This window comes from Cricetulus griseus, chromosome 2, assembly GCF_003668045.3.
Source record: "Cricetulus griseus strain 17A/GY chromosome 2, alternate assembly CriGri-PICRH-1.0, whole genome shotgun sequence".
NCBI classification, from domain to species: Eukaryota; Metazoa; Chordata; class Mammalia; order Rodentia; family Cricetidae; genus Cricetulus; species Cricetulus griseus.
In genome coordinates, this window is record NC_048595.1 from 683,176 (window position 1) to 703,364 (window position 20,189).

Sequence of the window (20,189 nt, forward strand, 5' to 3'; positions counted from 1 at the left end):
ATTCCGGCTGAGGACCGCCTCGCGTCTGACACCGCCCTCGGGCGTCTCTAGGAGATGACGTAATGGAGACGAGCCGCCCCGGATGAGGTGTTTGTGGATGTGCGCTGGGTTGTACCGCTGCCGGGAAACTGCACGGCCCTGCTAGCAGCGGGACTGATACCTTCAGGCACTAGGCAGCATCGGCCGCAGGCTGAACCGCCTTTCCGCTCGCCACGTGCCACAACCAGACACTTGTTTCTACCTGTGTAACTTATAGATATGAGGGGTTTGGGTCGGGCTCAGCGGCGCCAGGCGACACACAGTGCAGTCACGCTAGAGGCTCTCAGTTGGCCGGATTCCCCGATAGGTGCCCGGTAGTTACATCTGTCCTGACGAAGAAGTAAGTCCCTTATTAATGAAAATAACACGGAGACGAATCCAGTTTTCCCAGCCTTTTTGTCTTTAAAAAGAACCCTCGTCTGAGTGGCTGTTGAACCGATTGGGTGTTTTGTTGTTACTGTTTTCCTCTGAGACCGGGTTAAGCGTGTAGACCTGGCCTTGATCAGAGAGATCCTCTTGTATGACCCACCATCTTCTATGTTCTTTTGTTTTCTATTCATTCTAATTGCAGAATCACAAAGGTAATTAAGATCTACAAAATCTCTGAATTGTAATTGTGATTTGACACAATGAAACAAGGAGATCGAGCTTTTGCTTTTTCAAGACAGGAGTTCTCTGTGTAGCTTTGGAGTCTATCCTCTGGCACTTGCTGTGTACTCCAGGCTAGCCTCGAACTCAGAAATGCCTGCCTCTGCCTCCTGTGCACTAGGATTAAAGGGTTGCTCCACCTCGGCCTGCTCAGGGCAGGTAGAGCTTTACAGTGAGATTTTTAAAGCTGACAACTATGGCAGTACTTCTCCAAAGTGTTTACTTAAACCAACTGAAGATCTTGAAGAGTCCTATTTTTCCACTAAAAGCCTATGAGGGTTTATGGAAGACAGAGAAGCAATGAAAATTCCTTCTGTTAGGTTATTTCTGTAGGTTTTGAAAAAAAATAAGACAGATAGTGCTGGCACTCCGTTTCAGTTCCAACACTGTTGGAGGCAGTTAGGCAAATCTCTGTGAGTTTGAGGACTACAGTGAGTTTCAGGATGATCACACAGAGTGAAACCTTGTCTCGAACTCCCATCCCCGCAAAGAAAACAATGACACATTTCACATTTTCTTTCACAAAACTATTGGTGGCTTAGATAAAAGAAATGACGCTTTCACAGGGTTAAATACACAATATCAATTTATTAGATGACTCACTGATATATTTTACACAATTCTTTTTAGGAGGCATTAATCTAATTACTGAAATACTGAAATAGGTGAAATAGAAAACATTATACATTTTATGATACATTTTAGTTCACTAGTACTGTTTGGTGTAAAACAGTTATGACTTGGCTTTGATGTAGACGATTACCAATATGTTATCAAGTTTTTTTTTTTTTTTTTATGTGGGACTTACCACCTTAAACTCTGGCCTTTTCCAAAGTGCCAACACTACTTGAACAGATACAGATTCACAACTATTTAGTGCAGTTTGAGTTCCAGAAATGGAAACTAAAGACCAAGCAAACAAACAGAAAAACATAAGCACACAATTTGCCAATTGGATTGTTTTCAAACTAAACTTGGACATGTGAGCAAGGGTCCAAAAGCCACCTAACTCAGAGTCAGAGACCCCCAAGAAACGTGGGAAACATACTTAGGAAACACTGAAGTTAAAATCTACTACACTTACCAGGCAGTGGTGGCGCACACCTTTAACCCCAGCACTTGGGAGGCAGAAGCAGGCTGATCTCTGTGAGTTCAAGACCAGCATGGTCTATAAGAGTTAGTTCCAGGACAGCATCCGAAGCCACAGAGAAACCCTGTCTCAAAAACCAACACAAAACAAAAATCTACTACAGTCTGAATTGTGGTTGGTACTGTTTGTCCACAATTAGCATGGCCTCAGGTTTCTGTTCTAGTTCATGGGGAGACCCAAAACATTCATAAAACTAATAAAACAGGCTGGGGGTATAGCTCATAGAAAGAGCAACAGCCTAGCATTCCTGAATCCCTTAATTATATCCCTAACACACACACACAAGAGAGATGAAGAGAACTCTCATAGGTGGGCCATATCTTTCTGTTTTGAGGGGGGAAAATATCAGATTATTACTCAAAGACAATTGAAAAAAACTGGAGAGGTGTGACACATGCTTGTAATCTCAGTACTAAGAAGGCTGAAGTAGAAGGCTGTGGAATTCAAGGACTTCAAGGACATTATGGCTAAATAGGGAAACTCAGAAATAACTGGCATGGTTTCCCTTCCCTAGTAACATCTTTTTCAATGTTAGGAAACTAAATGCTTCAGGTTCTAGAAGATATCACTTGGATAGAATTGAAAGATTGTGCTGAGCATTTACTGTCTCCACTAAGCAAAGTGACCATCAAGAGAGCAGGGTCACAGAGCCACTTTTTTTGTCATGTTTTAAAGGCAGGAAGTGAAGTTTAGTTGACTGATTTCCTTGTATGCTTTATCCTCTTTAATCTCTGGTTCATCATTTTTATTTTTCGCTGATTAAAACACATTTTGGATTGCACAGTAATACTCTCAACTTTTAGGGCAGACAGATTATAGTGCTGATATGCAAGAAATTACAACCATCAGAAAAAGGGTTTTTTTGTTGTTGTTTTTGGTTTTTGTTTGTTTTTTTGAAACAGGGTCTCAATATATAGCCTAAATTGGTGTTGAAATCATATTAGGCATATTCTAATGCCTTCCCAATGCCACCAAGCCCAATTTTAAAAGCAAACAGAACAAGACATCTATGTTCTATGCCTTTTAATAGTGGAAGTTTTGGGGGTTTTGTTGTCTTTCCTTCATCCCTCTATTCCATGTTGCTGCTAGGGCCCAATCCAAGGGCTTCACAATGAATAACAGTGATGTACCACTAAGCTATACCCCAAAGCCATGGATGTTGTTTTAAATGTATTTTTAAATTATGTGTGCACATGTATGTGTGTATACGGGTACAGATACCCACAGAAGCCAGAGGAATCGGAATCACTAAAGTTGGAGTTACATGCAGTTCTGAAGCACTCTACATGAGTTCTGGGAACTGAACATGGGTCCTTAGCAAGAGCACTACTAGTTCTTAACCACTGAGACATTCTCGAGCCCAAGAAGTGTTCTGAAATTATAAATCAGTATATCTCTTAACTATGGGTGTAATGAGTTAGCAGATGGCTGGCTCAGTAGGTCCAGCCAGTGTTTTCTTTACAACAGACCAGACAATGACACAGACTCAGGAAGAAGTAATCCAAGACAAGTAATGACACCTGGTGTCGATATTTCTGCATGTACATCAGCAACAATTGTTGAAGAACATAGTAGTCTATAAAAGTACTGACAAAAGTTAATAAAAAAAATATTGTGATGGTATGGTCATAACAAATGGCCAAGCAGGGCCATTCCAGGACTCTCAACCCATGCCTGTCCTGGAAATGCTGGAAGAAGTGGCTGTGTGTGGAAAGGACATAGATGGAATGTAAAGCAGGACAGGATCATGGTGCTGGCTTTGGAACAGATTCCATGATCTTTCTGTCTACAATGAGGACAAACCTCAAAAGCAGCTTTAAGAAAATCTTTGTTTTTGTTTCTAGTCCACAAACTTAGAAAATCAAAACAGGCTGAGGGGCTGGTAAAGTGGGGGAGGGGTAGCCAAAGCAAGTCACAGTGGGTCATTTCCTAATTCCACATGGGACACAGAGACAGAAATTCCAAACACTACTCAGAATCCACTCATTTGGAGCTCTGAGCATAATTAGACAAGGTCTGTAGGAAGGCCAGAGCGATCTTCCAACCAATGTCCACAACCATGTGCCCTTCTGTGTGTGTCAGCAGCTCCACAGCCAGATTCTTGAGTAGACAGGCCTGATGTACAGATTAATCCAACATCCATCATCTGCCCTCCACTGGGTGTTTATTTTGGGAAAAGCAAAGAGGAAGTAACTAGAAATCTAAGCAAAGTCAAACGAGAAAACCCTTCACAGTGGAGGCGACTTTACTTAGCACAGGGGAGACACACCTAGCCTGTGTCCAGAACACAGGTCAGCTTCTTTTCAAAGGTGGCTTGCAGATTAAAAGGCCTCATTTTGATCCATCATAACAAACTTTTTCAAGTAAATAAAATGTAGACATAATTATTGCTCTTTTTTTTTTTCACCTCAATCTATCTCTTCAAGGGGCTATTTTCATATTTTCCAGGCAAGAAGCTAACTTGAAAACCAGTGAACTGCCATGGGCACTGAAGATGTAGAGCAGGGAGAAGTGAGACTTGGAACTAGATGTGCCTTGACTACAGTTCATAAGTCTCAGAGTTTGGGTTAATGGAGAGAGTCGTAAAGATTGGCTGGTCATGGATTGCACATCAGCACCCATGAAATGATGAACAAGGTAGAATCTCAGCATCTTGTACTTAAGTCCCCACACTGTTCCCCCTTAACTCTGACACTAGTGTCCCTGGGAGGACGGAAAGGCTCTGGGAACCTGGTGGCCCAGGAAGTGCCATATATGATCCCTGGGAAGAGCCAGCTGTATGTGTAGACTTTGATTCACCTTACATGCAGACACTCCAGAAGCTTCCACAGGCATCTGCTTTGTTAAAAATCAGTGTCACTTTAGATGCAGCATAACCTGTAGACACTCAAATGCTCTGCTAAACTTCCCTGTCACCCACCTGGGGTGGTCAACTGTGCCATTTGGAACAGCCTGTTTCACACGCATCATACTCAAGATGGAGAACTCCAGGGTGCCAGTTTCAGTTAGAGATTTGTCCCTAACTTCTCAGAGTTGGAGAAATCACTAAACGAGTAGCAGAAACTTGGGACAGCAAACCTGGAGTGGGGTAGCTTATGTAGCACAGGCCAAAAAAGGAAGACTTTCCCTTCACACAAGCACTGTCCCTCTGTGGAAGGAGACACGTGTCTCTGTTCTGTCTGCCACTCCAGTTTCCCGGCGTTTTGTGGCTCCATGCTAGAGTCATTGGCATCTAGGATTTCTGTTCCACAGACTGTCAGGAACCAGGAGGCTTCAGGGCCTGTGTTGGTGGTGGGCACAGGAAAGTTGAGGTCTCCTGGATGGCATCAAGCAGAGAGCAACTCATGTTGGTCCTGGAACCTATGCTTATTCCACAGTTGGCCCCACTGAGTCATTGGCCCAATTGCAGCCTGGGCAATGTGCCAGAGTAGCTGCAGGCCATTTGCTTCCTCTTGCAGGGTTTTGTCAGGCAGAAGCTGATCCCCAGACTCCCCATCTGATGTCCAGTGAGGAGCAAGAGCCCACATAGTCTGCTTCTCTATTCTAGCATATAGTGCAGGAGGACAGTCTAGGCCTGGTTTCTGGGGGACACAGTATTAGAAGGAACTCAGTGGTGTTGTCTAGAGTCCAGGGGAACCAGTGACTCTGTATCATCCTCTGGGCCCCGGCTAGTGGCTGTGGCCAGACTCTGCATGGTCTCTTGCTGATACTGCCTGGCCTTGTTGTAGAGCAAGACACCCATTGTGACAAGGATAGTGCCGATGGCAGACAGGCTGGTGATTTTGTTGCCAAAAACAATGATGCTGAGCCAGATAGACAAGGCGTGCTTCACAGTGCTGGCGACACTATAGCAACAGAGCAGAGAAAACAGTCAGGCTCTGGGTTCACACCCACACAGACCCACACAGAGTGTAGCCTGCTGTTGGCTGTGACTAACAATTGTTATACAATGAACCACCGCTGTGTTGTCCATCCAGGGTATTGGCCCCAAGGGGGACATGGATGAGGTGCCTAGCACAGGGAGCATTTGGGGGGTTGCCTGAAACATTGTTATTTTATTTCTCAGGTTTATTCTTTTTAATGAAAAAAAAATCTCAAAACAGGGGCTGAAGAAATGACTCAACAGGTCAGAGCAGTGGCTCCTTCAGAGAACCTGGGTTTGGTTCCCAGCACCTAGATGGTGGCTCACAACTGTCTATAACTCCAGTCCCAGGGAATCCAATGCCCTCTTCTGGCTCTAAGCATGCATATGATGTACACACATACATGCAGACAATAAACCCATACATATTAAATAAATAAACTTAAAAGAAAAACCTCAAACAGAAAAGTAGAAAAACGCTGTGGCATATCCCCACCACCTGGACTTGATGAGTGGCATTTTGTCACATTATCTTGAGCTTCCTTCCTTCCTTCTTTCCTCCTTCCTTCGTTCATTCCTTACTTCCTTTGTAGCCCAGGCCAACATCTAACTCTCTAAATAGATGAGGCTGGTTTTGCATTACCAATCCTACCGATGTCTCCTAAGTACTGGGATTGTAAGTGTGCATTATCATACCCAATTTGGCCTTAGTTGTTTTTCCCTTTTTAAAAACATTATTTTTTCACTTTTTTGTGTGAGTGTTTTGCCTGAATGTCTGTATATGTACCACATGAATACTTGTTGCTCACAGAAGACAGAAGAGGGAATTAGATTCCCTGGAAATGGAGTTATGGATGATTGTGAATCATCATGTGGGTGCTGGGAATCAAAAACAAGACTTCTGCAAGAGAAACAAGTGCCAAGTGCTCTTAACCTCTAAGCCATCTCTCTAGCTCCTTGTCTTAGTGTTTTGAGATGCCCTAATCTGGCCTTGAACTTGCAGTGCTCCTCCTGCATTAGCCTCCTGAATGCTGAAATTATGTAAGTGTGCTACAATGCCTGTCTCATTATTTACTTGAGCTAAAATGTTTATTTTATTGTGTATATGTGCCCGAGATATGTATATGCATCATGTATGTGCAGTGCCCACATAGGTCAGAAGAGGTGTTGGATTCCCCTGGAGCTAGAGTTACACAAGGTTGTGAACTGCCATGCAGGTGCTCTGAACTGAACCCTGGTCCTCTTTAAGAGCCAGTAAGCACTCTTAACTACTGGGCCAATTTCCAGCTCCTGGACTGAAATATTTTAAAGCCAACTGGAGATATTGTGGTGTGGGAAGGGACAGTTCTCACCATGGATCTTGCTCTTGCCTCTAACTATTCTCTTTCTGAGGCTGGAGAGATGGCTCAGAGGTTAAGAGTGCCGACTGCTCTTCCAGAGGTCCTGAGTTCAATTCCCAGCAACCACATGGTGGTTCACAACCATCTGGTGCCCTCTTCTGGTGTGCAGATATACACGGAAGCAGAATGTTGTATACATAATAAATAAAATCTTTAAAAAACAACAACAAAAAAACCCATTCTCTTGCTTCAGGCTTCTGAGTACTGTGCCACCACTGCCAGACCACTACTCCCACCAATACTGTGACATTTGCCCCTAAATACTTCATCTTAGCCGGGCATTGGTGGCGCACTTGGGAGGCAGAGGCAAGCGGATCTCTGTGAGTTCGAGGCCAGCCTGGTCTACAGAGCGAGTGTCAGGATAGACTCCAAAGCTACACAGAGAAACCCTGTCTTGGGGCAAAACAAAACAAAACAAAACCCTGTCTCAATAAACAACAAAACAAAACAAAACAAAAACTTCATCTTGCTCTTCTATTAACAGAAGTGCCAAGATCTTTACAGACCTGATGGGAAAAACAACTCTAAGATGCTATAATTTGGTAAGTGAAACTGGCCCCCACACACATTAGTACCCAGTAGAATGCCTGGACTTTTGTTCTGTTGGGTTGGGATTATGGATAACTTAATTTTTATACTTTCTGCCCTTTTGAACTTTCTATGATGAGAACAATTGGGGCTATGGGTTAGACATGCCTGGAGGAAATCAACCATAGACAGAAATATTTGGGGAAAAGCTGAGCCTATATTGAATTTGTACAGACTTTTTCCCCTTTAATCCCAGCACTTGGGAGGCAGAAGCAAGTGGATCTCTGAGTTCAAGGCTAGCCTGGTCTACAGAGTGAGTTCCAGGACAGCCAGGGAGTGAACTGATTAAAATCAACCAGAGAAAGAACTCTTTTGTCATTGTATTCCCACATTCAGAGCTCAGGAACAACATGTGAGCACTAGCTCCTGTTTGGGACACCACAAACAGAACAACCCATTATCTAGACAACTCTGACAGCTCTGTTCTATACAGAAAAAGTACCAAAGAATCTCAGAAAAAAATTCTGCAACAAAGATTTCTAGGAGAAAGTTCCCTGAAAATCTATGTCATGTAGTGAGGTACAAAATATCAAAGGAACCATAATGTGCCATCAGCTATCACTACAGAAGAGAACTTCAAACATCTTCCATGTCTCCTAAAAAAAATGTTCCGTTCACCTGAAAGTCACAGGGGAGATCTTTCCCATGAGGGCATATGCAGTGACACTCTGAAGGTGAAACAAGGCGCCATCTGTCAGCAGCAGCAGCACGATGTCCTGGCTGTAGCTGAAGCTCTTCCCACTCCTGCCAATCACGGGGACATCCTATGGCCAAAACAAAAGGACATTCTTCTGGCTTGTGTCTCCCTGCTGTGTCTGGCCTGTCATCGCTTCTGAGAAGATATGATGTCACGGGGACCCAGTTACTGAAAAGCAGTAACACTTGGAGCACTGAGGGCCTCTTTAACAGACAGCACTGTACCACATTTATTAATACTTCCAGCGTAGGCTAGGCACAGTGCTACATGCCTAGAGTCCCAGCATTTAAGAGGTAGGGACAGGAGGATCTGAACAGTCTGAGATAAACAGCAAATCTGAGGCCAACCTGGGTTACTTGAGATCTTATCTCAAAAGGAGTCAGGAGTGGGGGTGGGGCTGGGGAAATGCCTCAGTAAGTAAAGCACTTGGAATACAAGCATAAAAACTCAACTTCAGGGCTGGAGAGATGGCTCAGAGGTTAAGAGCACTGACTGCTCTTCCAGAGGTCCTGAGTTCAATTCCTAGCAACCACATGGTGGCTCACAACCATCTGTAATGAGCTCTGGTGCCCTCTTCTGGCATGCAGGCATACACGCATGCAGAACATTGTATACATAATAAATAAAAAAAAAAAATTAAAAAAAAAAACTCAACTTCAGATCCCCAGAACATATGTACAGCTAAACATGGTAACGTGGCAGTACATGTCTGTAACCCCACTGCTCCTATTGTAAGATGGGAGGCAGAGACAAGCGAATTCTCAGAAACTTGGAAGATTTGGCTTGCAGATAAGGTACAAAGCAAGGACTGGCTCCCAAAGTTGTCCTCTGACCTCCATGTAGACACTTCAGGTGTTTCACTATCTTATCAAAAATCAGGTAAATAGAAACGTTTTGGGGAGGTGGAGGTAGCTTCAGGTCTGAAATCCTAACCCTTGAAAAACTGAGGCAAGGGGATTGCCAGCAGTTAAAAGCCAGGCTGTGCTGCACTGTGAGTTTTAGGCCAAACTGGGCCTGCAATCTTAGCATTTGAGAGATTGAGGTGACGACTGCCAACAACTTGAGACCAACTGGGATATATAGTGAGTTCTAGGCCAGCCTGAGCTACAAAATGAGATCCTGTTTGTTTGTTTGTAAGAAAAAACAAAGAAACAAAAGCCCTCATTAGTAAGGATCTTAAGACACTGGAAATCCTGTGGATATACTGTTAGTGGGAACATAAACTGTTTCAACAGACCATTCCAGTTCCAAGACTATATTATAAAGACATACCCCTATTTGCCATGGAACTGTGGGGCAAGGTAAAGCTATGACCCACAGCATAATCGCTATAGACTTCCCAGTGCGACATGTTTTAAGGAAAAAGATTTACGCAGACACATACTTCCATAAACTGAGGGGCTCCAGGAAATGTGTCGGGAGTATATCTGTAACCACAAGCTCACTACATGGCAACTCAGAGAAAGGGCTAAAGGTGGGGGGAATCCTCTCAGTTTGGTTTCAAAAATAAAACTGTTGACTTAGGTGGGTGTGGTGAAGCTGAGGCAGGTAGATCTATGTAAGTTTGAGGCTAACCTGGTCTACACAGCAAGTTTCAGGCCAGTCAGGGCTACATAATGAGACCCTGTTTCACAACAACAACTAAAAACTCTATTGACTATTGTATAGCGGGCAAATACCATTTCCACAATAAAAGATCAATTGAGCCTAAAATCCCTAACACAAAACTAAAATTTAGCCACCCACCCTTATCCTGAACTGTCAAAGGGAAGCAGTGGCCCCAGTGTGGTGGGTGCCAGCTGGAAACCCACCATGAAGAAGGTCCATGCTGGAATCAGCAAGGCCACAGCAGCAGCACTGGTATAAAATTGCAGCTCCGGGGCCCTGAAAGGACAGAAAATACTTGACCTTTCCCAAAACTGTCAAGGCTGCCACCCATGCATTTTGAGCAAAGAAAACGCTAAAGAATCAGCAATCTAGAAATGTCTCCTACAATGACAAGGATGAAAGGGTCCCCATGACCTCAACTGGCTGTTTGGTAGTCTGAGGAGTAAGTTAGGAAACAAAGCCACTCAAACCAAGTGAGTTCAGCTCTCAGGGATTATTCAGAGTTGTAAAATGACCAAAGTCCTGCTGGGCCTCATGAAATGATATTCAATGCTGGATGGTAGTGCACACCTTTGATCCCAGACCTTGTGAGGCAGAGGAAGGCTATATAGGGAGTGGTAGAACAGCCAGGACTACATAGAGTTGTCTTAACTCCCCCTAGCCACCCCCTGCCATTACTGCCACCACCACCACTGCAGAAAATAGAAAACATAAACCCTCTTCCTGGAGATACTCACGAGAACCTGTATTTGTCCCCACTGAGAAGCTTTTTCGAGAAAACATTCTGCAAACTAGAACAAAGAGAAGATGTTAAACATTTCAGTTAGTGAATGGGGTGATGACGACAGGGGCTGCAAAGGTGAACAGCCTCAGGCACTGACATGCCTGAGGCCAGTCCTGTACTAGCTGTGTCCAGTCATCATCTCACTGAGAAGTACAACTGTGCCTATTGTCCCTGCCATCTCAAACATCACAGGGCCATGATGGTTTTGCACTGCATGCTTTGAAAGGCCAAACATGGGAAGTGCAGGAAGGAAGATTAGGAGTTAAAAGTCATCTTCAGATACACGAGTTCAAAGACAGCCTGGGCTATGTGGGACCCTGTTCAAAACCTGTAAAGAAGGCTGGAGAGATGGCTCAGTGGTTAAGAGCACTTGTTCTTACAGGAGGACACAGGTTTGGTTCATAGAACTGAAGTGATGGCTCACAACCTTCCAAAGCTCAAGGGCCAGGGGATCCACCATCCTCTTCTGACCTCCATGGCCTCTGAAGGTCTCAGGTACATGTGACACACACACACATGCAGGCAACACTCATACATATATAATGAAGATAAATATAGAGGGTGCTGGTGCCTCTGAAGGCCTCAGGTATACGTGATGCAAGCCTTTAATCCCAGCACTCGGGAGGCAGAGGCAGGCAGATCACTGTTAGTTTGAGACCAGGCTGGTCTACAAGAGCTAGTTCCAGGACAGTTTCCAAAGCCACAGAGAAACCCTGTCTCGAAAAACCAAAAAGAAACAGGACTGGAATATGACATCTGTCCCTCAGCAGAGAGTATGACTAACATACTAACCCAACATTTCCCCCATATGACTGGCATCTGCCTGAGAGACTCAGCCAGGAAGAGAAAAATTGATCCAGTAGCCTGGCTTTATAGCCTTGAAAGATGGTCTCTGGCTTCTTCCTTGGTTTTATTTAGCTTGATCATGTGACATGATTAAGCTTGTATTTTTCATCAGACAACAACATTCTTCTTAAAATTAGCATATTAGTTACCAGGTTTATCCTATAGTTTAACACACACACACACAGAAAGTGGGGGGGCACACAGGAAGGCACACATATATGTGAATGTGTGCATGAATGCCATGGTACATATGTGAAGATCAGAAGATCTCACTGTGGTTGTTGTTGTTGTTTAAGGTAATGTCTCACTCTATAACCCTGAATGGCCTGTTGCTCACAGCAATTCCCCTGCTTCTGCTGAGATTACAGGCTTGTGTACCAGTCTAGTTAGCACACTGATTATCAAATTACCCTGACTCTGTAACCACATCCCTCTAGTTAGTATGTTAAGAATCAGGACTACACATCATCAATTCCCAGCTTTGTTTAGAGAAAATGCATCTGATCTGGAACTTACTGTTGTACTTCTTGAGAAAAGGCAGGACAGTGGAGCCTGGCTCTGAGTCACAGAAGTGAGGCTGAGCTAGTTTGGATTTGAACACCCGTGGATGCAGATGAAGCAAAACATGCACTTCTTAAGTAATGTCTCCATCATTTCCCCTTGTGATCTGTAACTCACCAATCCATGATATTGGTGGATAATGCAGCCGAAAACCCCAGGATGTTGAAGCTTATCTCAGTGGCGGTGCACAACGCTAGTCCTCCCATGACTGGGATAAGAGACAGGTTGACCAACAGCCCTGGCAAGAACAAAATAGGAGTGTGCATACATGTGGGTGCACACAGGCCAGCACACACATGCAGGTCAGAGGAAAACCTGTGGGAGACAGTTCCTCTTTCCACCATTAGGTCCTAGGAATTGAACTTGTTCTGTCAACCTCAGCAGCAGGCTCCTTTACCCACTGCTGGCTCCTACGGTTTATTTCTTTTTGGAAAAGAACAACAACCTGTAGTAAGATATCCACCCCACCCCCACCTGTGTGAATCATGATCCGTGCCTCCACAACAACCACCAAACACAAACCAAACAAACAAGCCAGGTGTGGTGGCACACAACTTTGACCCCAGCATTTAGGAGGCAGAGGCAGATGGATCTGAGTTTGAGGCCAGTCTGGTCTACAGAGCGCGTTCCAGGACAGCCAGGTCTACACACAAAAAAAACTCTATCTCAAAAAACAAAACGAAACATTACTATAAATAGATTAAAACACCCATTTAGGGGCTGGAGTGATGGCTCAGCACTGGAGACTACTTGCTGATCTTCTGGAGGACCCCAGTTTAGATCTCAGCATTTATTTTGGGCTTATCACTGCCTGTGACTAAGTGACAGGGGATTTGATACTTTCTTCTGGCCTCTGCAGGCACCCACACACATGGCATACACACACACACACACACCAATACTTAATTTAAAAAATCTATCCACTGAAATGCAAATCACATTTCCCACCTATATTAATTTTTGGAAATGACACCAGGTACTACTCAGAACCTTTTTAAGTTTACACACAGGACTTCTTTCACACGTGACCTTTATGTTCATCAGAAGTAACAGTCACAGTCCTATGATCAGTTCAGTCTAATTTTTTTTTTTTTTTTTTTTTGAGACAGGGTTTTTCTGTGTAGCTTTGGAGCCTATCCTGGCACTCGCTCTGGAGACCACACTGGCCTCGAACTCAGAGATCCGCCTGCCTCTGCCTCCCGAGTGCTGGGATTAAAGGCGTGCGCCACCAACGCCCAGCTTCAGTTCAGTCTAATTTCACAAGAAATGGCTTCTGTCTCAGAACAGACTGGCAAGGCCCAGTGCAGGGACTTGAACTCTAGGAAGTAATCAAGGAACTGAATGATTCCTGAGCCCAAAGGACCAAGCTCAGGAAAGGATACTTAGATCCATCTTGAGAAAATCTTACCAGACAAGCTCCTTCTTGGCTTTGCAATGGTTGGCCTTACCCTCTATCTCTTGGGTAATTTTCATTTAAATGGTGCACAACACGTATAAAATTCCAGAGAGAACGGATATATACCACTTTATCTGACTTTGCTTCTGGGCATTTTTCAGACTGTTCCTGGGTCTGATTTCCATCCCAGGCCACTAAGATTCTTAGCAACCACACAATGATCAAATGCCTCTTGGGGAGATGGTGACACATAACCAGGCTACTGATTATGTGATATATATGTGTATGTATCTATGTGAATGTGTGCCACTTGTGTGCAGGTGTGCAACAGCCAGAATAGAGTATTGCATTCCTGGAGCTGGAGCTGCAGGCAGTTGTGAGCCTCAAAGATGGATCCTGAGAACTAAATTTGGGTCCTCTAGAAGAGCAGCAAGTGCTCTTAACCAATGAGCCACCTTTCTAGCCCAGAATATGCTGATTTTTAAAAGGTTGGTAGGAGAGGGGCACTGAAGAGATAGCTCGGTGGATCAGAGCATTGGCTGCTCTTGCAGAGGACCTGGGTTTGATTCTGTACACTCACATGGTGGCTCACAACCATTTGTAACTCCAGCTTCAGAAAACCCTTGGGTACCAAGCACCAGACATACAAACAGTATACACACATACATGTCAACAAAATACTCATAAAATTTTAAAAATTAAAAAAAAATTCAGCCGGGTGTTGGTGGCGCACGCCTTTAATCCCAGCACTCGGGAGGCAGAGGCAGGCGGATCTCTGTGAGTTCGAGGCCAGCCTGGTCTACAGAGGAAGTTTCAGGACAGCCAGGGCTACACAAAGAAAACCTTATCCCAAAAATATATATATATATATATAAATAAAAATTTAAAAAGAGTCACAAAGCAGTCACAGTGCACTAAAGAGGGAGTCCTTACCAATGAACATGGGCATTGCCTTATTGTCTTTGGGTCAAGGATCAGCCCTTGGAGTTATACACCTGATGTTCATTTTCCAGTTTCCACTCCACTCCCCACCCAGCTGGAAGCCAAGAGGTACAATCCTCCTCTGACCCCCTCATTCTCCCACAAGAACAGCCCCAGCATATAACAAGCGTGATGAAGCATTTGCTCAAAGGACTACAGGAGACTACATCTGGCTGCCAAGGAAACTTTCCAAGCGAGTAGCTGAGCACTGGTTGGTTTGGGTCTGTGACTGCTCACTGCCCTGAGAAGCTCTGGAAAGCTGAACAAGACCCAGCACATAATAGGCAGTAGGTGACAGTGCAAATGGAAAAAGGATGAGGAAGCCCAGCCCAGGGAAAAGGGTAGGACCAGGAGAGTCCCTACCTGTGTACTCCCCCAGAATCATCCGAGACATGATCACAGTGAAAATGGGAGCTGAGCTCTTCACAGTCTCAGCAAAGGACACTGCCACATTCTTCAGGCTGACCAGCCCCAAAACCACAGTCGCAAACCTGAAATCAAGAAAAGACAGCATAAGAAGGGACCTGTCTGCTTATAAAACCCCAAGGTACGTCTGGGCCCTCTTCCCAACAGGTGAGGGTAACACTGCTGCACTCAAGGATGGCAAACACCTTCCAACCATTACTGAATTACCCCCCCCCTTTTTTTGGAGACAGGAACTCACTATGCAGACCAAACTGGCTTCAAATTCACAGACATCCGACTGCTCCTGCTTCCCTGGTGCTGGGATCAAAGCATATGCTACTACACCCAGCTGAATTATTTTTTTTGGCTGCCTTATAAGAATCTGAGAGAGAATGCATGTGGCTTTAAGGGCCGCAAAACTGAAATCTAACTGATGGATGCCCCACAACTGGATGGACCTATGAACATCCTGTACCCTGAACACACACTGACACACTAATTGTCAAGGCCTCCAATAGGGTTTGCACACTTAGCAACTAGAAAGCTTTTTTGGTTTGTTTGTTTGTTTGGTTTTTGTTTGGTTATTTTTGTTTTTCAAGACAAGGTTTCTCTGTATCTCTGGCTGTCCTGGAGCTCTGGAGCTCTCTTTGTGGACCAAGCTAGCCTCAAACTCACAGAGACCTCTGCCTCCTGAGTGCTGAGATTAAAGGCATTCACCACCACACCTGGATTAAAAAGATATTTTATATCTATAATAGTAACAATAATTAATAATAAAGACGGTTATCACATTTTTACCTCATGAGGCCCACAAAGAGCATAGTCATGATGAAATTGGGTGGATAAGAGAGCCGGGTTTTGTGTTGATATAAACAGCAAGGAACAAATATTTTAACACATCCAATTAATGTCGTTGACAGCATTTGCACAGCACCTGGGAAGGGAGGCATGAGGCCACTTTGAGAACATTCCTTTCCCACACATGGGCACCAAACATCCCCCTTCATTCCAGACTCATCTAGGTAAGTCCCTTTAGCCATTTCCCTCCCTCCTGGTGGCCTCTGGCCACTCAGCATGGGAGCCATAGGAGTGCACATTGGGCAAGGGGGCATTACCTAACATGCTGGGTTCTCCCTCTAACAGGGACAGGATGTACTTGTTGAGGAACAGAGTACAAAAGCTGAAGAAGAACCACAGCGTGAGGTAGATGAGAGCCCTTGAACTCCACACACCCAAGTCCGACTCAATGACAGTAGTCTCTGTGATGGTGACGGTGAGCAGGCTCTCCTCTGGACTGCCATCACCTTTGGTAAAGACAATCTTCTCACTCCGGTGACCAAAAAGGGGGCCCCAGGTGAGAAGTGTTTTTCCTTTCAGTTCTTCCTCGCAGTCTGGCACTGTCTCCTCCGGTCCTTGGGACTTTGCTGATGACATGCTGAGGGCACTTGTGAGGAGTGAATCTCAGGGACAGACCACATGGATCAAACTGACGGCCCAGGCAAAGGGACACAGGTGGAGGAGGAGGCAGGAGTCCTGGTCTTCAGGAACGTGGATTCCAACATGCCTGTCTTCAGCAAAGGCTAAAATGTCAAGAAAAGAAACCACATTACTAATTTTGAACATCTTATAGTCTTTTGTAATCTTCTGTGTATGATGCATGTGTGCACCTGAGTGTTTAAGTGAAGACACATATGTGGTCAGAGGACAATCTTGGGTCCTGACTTCCACCTTGTTTGCCCCTATGTAAGCTAGCTGTTCACAAGCTCCCATGGGTCCTCCTGTCTCTTTTTCCTATCTTGCCTTCCAAAGATTCTCCTGGTTTTGTTTTCTATCTTGCCATAAAGGGATTATAGTTGCTGTCCCTGGAGACCCCACTGAGGCAGCCCTCTTCCTCTTCCCACTCTGGTTATTCCACGATTGGCTCAGCTCAGCCCAGACCTGGAGTGCCTCTGCTTCCTGGTCTCTGATGACATTGCTTTCATCTTGCCAGCACTTTCAGAGACCAGAAAGCACCTAAGAATAGAAGGAGCTCACTGCTCCCCTCTAACTTCTCATGCCTGGCTGCTTCTCCACACCTCCCACAGACTCCCTTGGTACATTATCCAGAGCTTCCATCTGCTCCTAACTGAAGGGCTGATTCACCACACTGAGTTCTTAATTCATCAAAGGCCTATTTGTTTCCATTTCAAATTGGCCTGTTCTCATATTCTTTCAATTTCTCTTTCACACCCTTTACAGCCTCTGGAGGTTCATCATCCATAGATCGTGGCTACCTAGGTCCATTTTTTTTCTTGGTGGATGGATGGGCATGTCATACTCTACCTCCACCTGTTACCCTGGCTTAAGGTTTGCCCAGGGCCCAGGACCAATTTCTTCTATTTTCCAGACAAACACTGTAGTGATTGCATCAGTTTAAAGCTTGGCCTGAGGATGGTCAGACCTGTGCTACAATGTCTACAATGAGATGTCTACTGCTCTTAAAGCCTCAGGCAGAGCCAAACCATCCAGTTCTCCTAGTTCTGGCTTTGAGGATGGGCTCGTCTTTGACCTGCTTGATCTCATGAGGACCAAGATCACTTCCTTACAAAGAAGACATCAAAACTTGGCTCCAGAATGGGGATGTGGGTCTTTGGTAGAGTGCATGCCTACCGGGCACAAGGCCTGAGGTTTGAGCTCCAGCACTCAAACAAACGATAAAAACAAAGTACAGCAAAAAAATGAAACACCACTGCCAAAGAAGCTTTAAAAGCCTGTCACTTGGGCTTCCTGGGTTCTGCTTCTGTGGTTTGGAGCACTGGCTGCTCTTAAACAGAGCCGCTTACAACCCTTTTTAAAAAGGCACCTCTTCCCTGCCCCTTCTCTTCTCTTCATGTTTTTAACATTTTAAAAAAGATTTTATTTATTTATTATGTATACAACATTCTGCTTCCATATATATCTGCACACCAGAAGAAGGCACAAGATCTCATAATGGATGGTTGTGAGCCACCATGTGGTTGCTGGGAATTGAACTCAGGACCTCTGGAAGAGCAGCCAATGCTCTTACGCTCTGAGCCATCTCTCCAGCCCCTTCATGTTTTTTTTTTTTAATCATTTATTTATTTGTTTGTTTGTTTGTTTCGTTGGTTTTTTGAGACAGGGTTTCTCTACGTAGCTTTGGAGCCTATCTTGGCACTCGCTCTGGAGACCAGGCTGGCCTTGAACTCACAGAGATCTGCCTGCCTCTGCCTCCCAAGTTCCGGGATTAAAGGTGTGCGCCACCAATGCCCGGCTTCTTCTCTTCATGTTTAAGGGTGCTTTGCCTGCATGTTTTTGCACCATGTGTGTGCCTGATGCCTGCAGGAGAGGGTGTGTGATAACCTAGAACTGGAGTTACAGGGGGCTGTGAGCCACCATGTGGGTGATGGGAACCCAAATCAGGACTTGCAAGAGTATTCTTTTTTTTTGGGGGGGGGTTTCGAGACAGGGTTTCTCTGTGTAGCTTTGTAGCCTATCCTGGCACTCGCTCTGGAGACCAGGTTGGCCTTTAACTCACAGAGATCCGCCTGCCTCTGCCTCCCAAGTGCTGGGATTAAAGACGTGCACCACCAACACCTGGTGCAAGAGTGTTCTCAACCACTAAGCCATCTCTCCTCCCCAGCCCTCTTTTGGGGCACACTGCAGGTGTTAGCTCTGGATTGTGCATCTAGCCTCATGCCCTTCTGGATATCATGGTTTCCACCTCACCAGGATCCTTAGTGCATACTTCCATGGTTGCATGTACCTGACTCATGTCAAATCTTCTGTATGTACACTGAAGGATATATACACTGCCTGCCTGTGAAGACCTCACCCTATGCACTTTACTATCTGTGTAGTATAGAGGACACCATATTCATCTGGGAGAGTTTGCAGCACTGTCTTGCTCCCAGTGCAATACCAGAGCCTGTGTAGTCATCCTTCTCTACCCAGGGCTCTACCAAGTCTCATCACTACCTTGCTGTCACCTGATCCTGGAAATTATCACTCTTTCTCCCATCATGACCCCTCAGTACACAGAAGCCTTGCATTGTGTCCCAAACCATTATGGGTGTGGCACTGCTCCTCTAGCCCTCTGGATGCTGTTATGCTAGACCTCCATTCAATGCTGTTTTCTTCTTCCTCACCATTGGCAATGTCACAGTTTGGCTCTAGTAACAACTTGCTGGTAGCTGAACCTCCTAGGCTCCAGGACTGGCCAGGTCCTGTGCTACGATGGAAAGAGAATTCATACTCCACCATATCCCTTTCCTGCCCAGGAGAGCAGTCTGAAAATGGAGTGGCCATTTTACTATCTGGAAGAAAAAGTTCAGAAACAAAAGTCACTGCCAAGGTGTTGGAGCAAAGTCTGCACCTTGGGACACCCAGGGCCCCCCAATCACTCCTCCTAGGCTTCTTATTGAAGGAGCTAAATAACCTACGAGAATCCCTCAAACAGAGCTTTTGGTAGCCAGATTCTGTTCTATGCTAGCTCCCCCCATACCCTCTTATACTGGAGCCTGCAGCTCCAGCCCTTCATCTACCACCCTGCTGATGGGCTCCACTTTCCCTGTCAGATCTACAATATCAAGACTCCCAACAGTTCTGTTCCAACCTCCAGGGGACACTAACCAACAAACAGTAACTAAAATATATATATATATATATATATATTCTTTAGCCAACACTGAGCTTCCACACTGTCCTCATCTGCAGAGCAAGAGTGACATTCAACAGAGTCAGCAAGATGGTTCAGTGGATACCGCCAATCCTGGGATTCCCCACAGTGGAACAGATAACTGACTCTTGCAAGTTGTCTGCTGACCTCTGCATCCACACCACTGCACACGTCACCACCAACCCGCCCACACATACACAGTAAATAAAATCTAAACTCACACCATCACACATGTCACCACCAACCCGCCAATATATACACAATAAGTAAAATCTAATTTAGAGAATGTGCAAAGTGACACTCAACAAATATCCATCAGGTCAACAAACAGAGATGAGCGAAGTTCTATGTTCTCAGCATTGGCAGAAAATACCAGCAGGTTACAAATATTACAAAACAAAGCATGAGTTCAAATATGTTCTCACTCTTGCTCAACCATCTCTTTCTCCCAGGACAGTCATTTCACTTAGCCTTCATCAGGCAATTGGTCTTTGTCCTCTGGTGAGGCAGTGTGCCCACCGAGGAGCCCTAGGGGCCAGTATCTATGGG

General features: G+C 45.0%; 1 protein-coding gene across 4 annotated transcripts in view; it reads right to left on the reverse strand.

The window, feature by feature from the left end:
* Positions 1-1,255: 1,255 nt before the first annotated feature.
* Positions 1,256-20,189, reverse strand: part of LOC100773575 (solute carrier family 35 member E2A) — a 31,677-nt gene continuing 12,743 nt past the window's right edge. For 2 of the 4 annotated variants that reach the window (XM_027398556.2, XM_027398558.2), the window contains exons 2-9: positions 16,081-16,545; positions 15,764-15,899; positions 14,924-15,051; positions 12,301-12,421; positions 10,730-10,783; positions 10,196-10,268; positions 8,306-8,451; positions 1,256-5,682 (exon numbers count right to left, since the gene is read on the reverse strand). In XM_027398556.2, the coding sequence (XP_027254357.1) occupies positions 5,445-5,682; positions 8,306-8,451; positions 10,196-10,268; positions 10,730-10,783; positions 12,301-12,421; positions 14,924-15,051; positions 15,764-15,899; positions 16,081-16,399 (1,215 nt within the window). In that variant the 5' untranslated portion in view covers positions 16,400-16,545 and the 3' untranslated portion in view covers positions 1,256-5,444. Of the gene's footprint in view, positions 5,683-8,305; positions 8,452-10,195; positions 10,269-10,729; positions 10,784-12,300; positions 12,422-14,923; positions 15,052-15,763; positions 15,900-16,080; positions 16,546-19,110; positions 19,279-20,189 lie in introns of all 4 variants that reach the window. The other 2 variants (XM_027398557.2, XM_035439341.1) reach the window with 2 other exon arrangements.